The 3,561-nt window shown below is 42.8% G+C and overlaps 1 protein-coding gene across 1 annotated transcript; it reads left to right on the top strand.

The window, feature by feature from the left end:
• Window positions 1-137: 137 nt before the first annotated feature.
• SARC_13507 (hypothetical protein) lies at window positions 138-3,037 on the top strand (the record flags this gene model as incomplete). Its single annotated transcript, XM_014292361.1, has 5 exons — window positions 138-395; window positions 1,006-1,227; window positions 1,570-1,711; window positions 2,171-2,306; window positions 2,723-3,037. 5 exons carry the CDS (start codon window positions 138-140, stop codon window positions 2,979-2,981), a joined length of 1,017 nt encoding a protein of 338 aa, XP_014147836.1. The 3' UTR covers window positions 2,982-3,037.
• Window positions 3,038-3,561: the final 524 nt, after the last annotated feature.

Here is a 3,561-nt window from a genome sequence, read left to right on the forward strand (position 1 = left end):
ACACACACACACACACACACACACACACACACACACACACACACACACACACACACACATATATATATATATATTTGAATTTATATTTGTATATAATGTACATATTCATATATGTATATCCTATATGCGGTATTCACATGCTTGTGCTTGTATTGTCACCCATTCAGGATCGTCCCCAAATCTGGGAGAGGCTCATCACCACCGTGCAGGATAGCAGTGCCACCATTACCTTCCCCTTGAGTAAGCGCATGGATCAATGCACCGACAACGCCGACCTTTTTGCACACGCTGGATGCAATCTGTTTACACAAACACCCGAGATCAAGAATTGGTTGGTGGATTTGTACCCGGACCAGGCGTTTATTATCGGGGCGTATGCCTATCTTGACGGAGAGGTATGTATCACTTACATTCGCATATCATTTATTGTATAGTTTTTCTTGTACGCACATAGTGTTTATTTTGTACATTCTGTTACATGTACATAGCGTTTGTTAGGTAGTTAATGCTACATTACATGGACATAGTGTTAAGAGTACTGGCTGACATTCGATTACAGACAGATACAGTGCACGTGGTGCATTTTTCCACGAGTTTGTGTGTACTTTCAAAGCTATTGCAGTGGATATCTGCCAATGATGTATTCTGACTATGTACTTTACTCAGTCATCTATATACTATACTTCAACAAAGGGATTTACACTTTAACGATAACCACGCGATGCTTGACCATGAAGTCAGCTGAGCCTCCGAAACTTTAAAAGGTTAACCTACATCGTTCCTCTCTCTATCTGCTTTTGATATACCCGATGTACGTTCAGATATAATAATACCCAACAACCATACTTTGATTTTCGTTCATCCGTTCTATCTGTATGTGCTACTTCCTACTACCCGACCATAAATTCAAGTGAACCTCACGGAAGCTTGCAATGAATATACGCTACATCATCCTACTCTCCTCACACTATTCTCCTTCACTTTATCTCTATCTCCCACATACAGCTCCACGTCCGTGTGTCGCTTGCCATGGACGCCATCATCCAGGGTGTATGTGCTGCTCGTAAGGATTGCAACTTAGCCTATCTGAACACCCCCACCCAAGTGTATGTGGTACCCAAAGAGCCGGCCGTCGAATCTTTGCGCCGGTACAAGGAAGCCAGTTTCATCAACAAATTCTTCGGATTCATGAATGTGGCGTCTGGAGGAAAATTCTGTAAGCCTCAGGTACGTATATATAGCGTATTGTATGGTCATGTATGTGTGTCTGTGTGCGCGGCGGGCTATCACTGGAAGTATGCCTCGAATTGCAGTTGGTTGGCGCGTTGTGCACATGTGTATGATATTATCCAATCTTTGTGGTGGAATACTCTAGACCCACTACTGAGATACGGATGTGCTCCCTTTCTACTGCACATAGTGTTAGCGGTTGATTGATCGGTTGTGCATATACGGCTTGCTGAGATTCAAGTGATGGTGCCGTCATTACTTTCCTTATCACAGGTATTCCACATATGAACATATCTTATATCTATATTCATATATACCCTCACTCGTTGTCCGTCACAGAACTACGGGAAGCCAGTTACTAACGCCAAGGGGGAGACCTGCTATATATTCAATGGAGTCGTAGACCCCCAGGGACCCAACTACGCTCTGGCAAAGAACTTGCAGTTGTGGCGTGCTGTGGTAGAGAAGTCTCGAGGACATGGTATGTTGGTCGCAGTTTTGTGTATAAATACATACCCTTTAACTATTGAACATGATGAATACGGAGTATACACTTTCACCATGTGTGAGAGCCTCCTGTGATCCAGGAATATCTTATTACACCCCCATTCCCATCATGGCCACTGCTCTAATTAGACCTTTTCAACACTGATACAGTATGGTCTCATGTAAGTTACACTTATACACACTCAGTTACACACCGTGCTTCATTTGACTACATCGGCTATTGCTCCCGATCTGATTTTCAAACTCGGATACAGCATGGTCCCATATGATAGCCGTCCCCATACACAATCAGGGCTCAAATCTAATTGTACATTCGACTGCTTTTGATTTTTATAGGTACCGCTTATTCAATGTTGTTACCTAAAACAGGACGATACTTGGAAGTCCTCCCAATACACATTCAGTGTTCTAACGTTCTTATTGCATCTAACAGGAGTGTCGAGTAACATAGCACCGTCCACAGCCACAGTATCTGTTGTGAGCAACAAATCATTCGCTTGGGCATACGGCGGCTATTCGAGCTTTGAGCCCATGGAGATCTTCCAGCAGGAGACCTCCAACGCAGTCATGTATGTGATTCCTACTCGTATACTGTATAAATTGAGTGCCTGCGGATGTATATACACAAAGGGGTATATAGATATATATATTTGCTTATTTATATACAGCCTCCGTTGTGAGCAATCGATCGTTCGCTTAGTCGTACGGCGGCTAAACGCGCTTCGAGCCCATCGAAGTCTTTTACTGCGGTGGTAACACAATTTGCGCTATGCGTATAGTTACCTGTGTGGCCTTCAACGATTGGGCGTGAATTCATTCGGATCTACTTCGATACCGTTTATTTTCTACTAATTTAGTTGTACCTATCTAGAAATCAGCATAGACAACCGCTCGCCCTCAAATTAGCGTTCCATGTAATAATACACTCCATTTACCAAATTTCATATATAAATCTCACGCTTTTTATTTTCCCATACACTCTTAGGTGCGCACTGCTTATTAACGACGTCAGGAACGAAGACTGTAACGCGTCACCAAGCAAGAAACTGGACCACCCATGGGATCTGTTCAAGGACGGGTCTTTCCACGGAGGCATGTGGCGCATGGGCTACTCCATGAACAGCACGGGCGAGACTGCTGCTATAGTATACTTCCTCGGAAAGCTGGCACCAATTATCATCTCGTTCATGGTGTGTTTGATCGCAGTTCTGGCAATGTACGCAAGGGATGCCTACTTCAGATAAGGGAGAAGTGTATAGAAACAAGTAATAAAGCTCGGTTAACCCGCTGGCGCACTAAACTTCTTCGGTACACTCGAACCGATCATATACTATTGATGGCTATGGTGTGCTTAGATACTGTTTTGATATTGTATGCGGAGGATTATAATGATTCAAGATGCGCTGTTCACAATAGCAGGCAATGAAATCGGACAGACACTGGCAAGCGTATAGAAGAACTTCTATTACAAGCATGTTTCCGACATTTAGGATCCTAGAATGGTCAAAAACTTCGTTTTCGAAACAAGCTATAAGACGTTTGCGCGCAGTACGCCACCCTCGATTCCAATAGTCAAATCATAGCAATCACTCTCGTGTGGCATAGACATGTCTACAATAGTACTGGATCTCCAAGCAGTTTGTTTGTCAGTGTATCTACACCCACCGCCACACATCTGTAAACATATACATACATATATACATACATACACAAAAATCATGTATATACATACATACACATACAAATACGAACACACACACGCACACACACACACACACACACACATATATATATATATGTACTAAACATTACATAATATATATG

This window comes from Sphaeroforma arctica (assembly GCF_001186125.1).
Source record: "Sphaeroforma arctica JP610 unplaced genomic scaffold supercont1.3371, whole genome shotgun sequence".
NCBI classification, from domain to species: Eukaryota; class Ichthyosporea; order Ichthyophonida; genus Sphaeroforma; species Sphaeroforma arctica.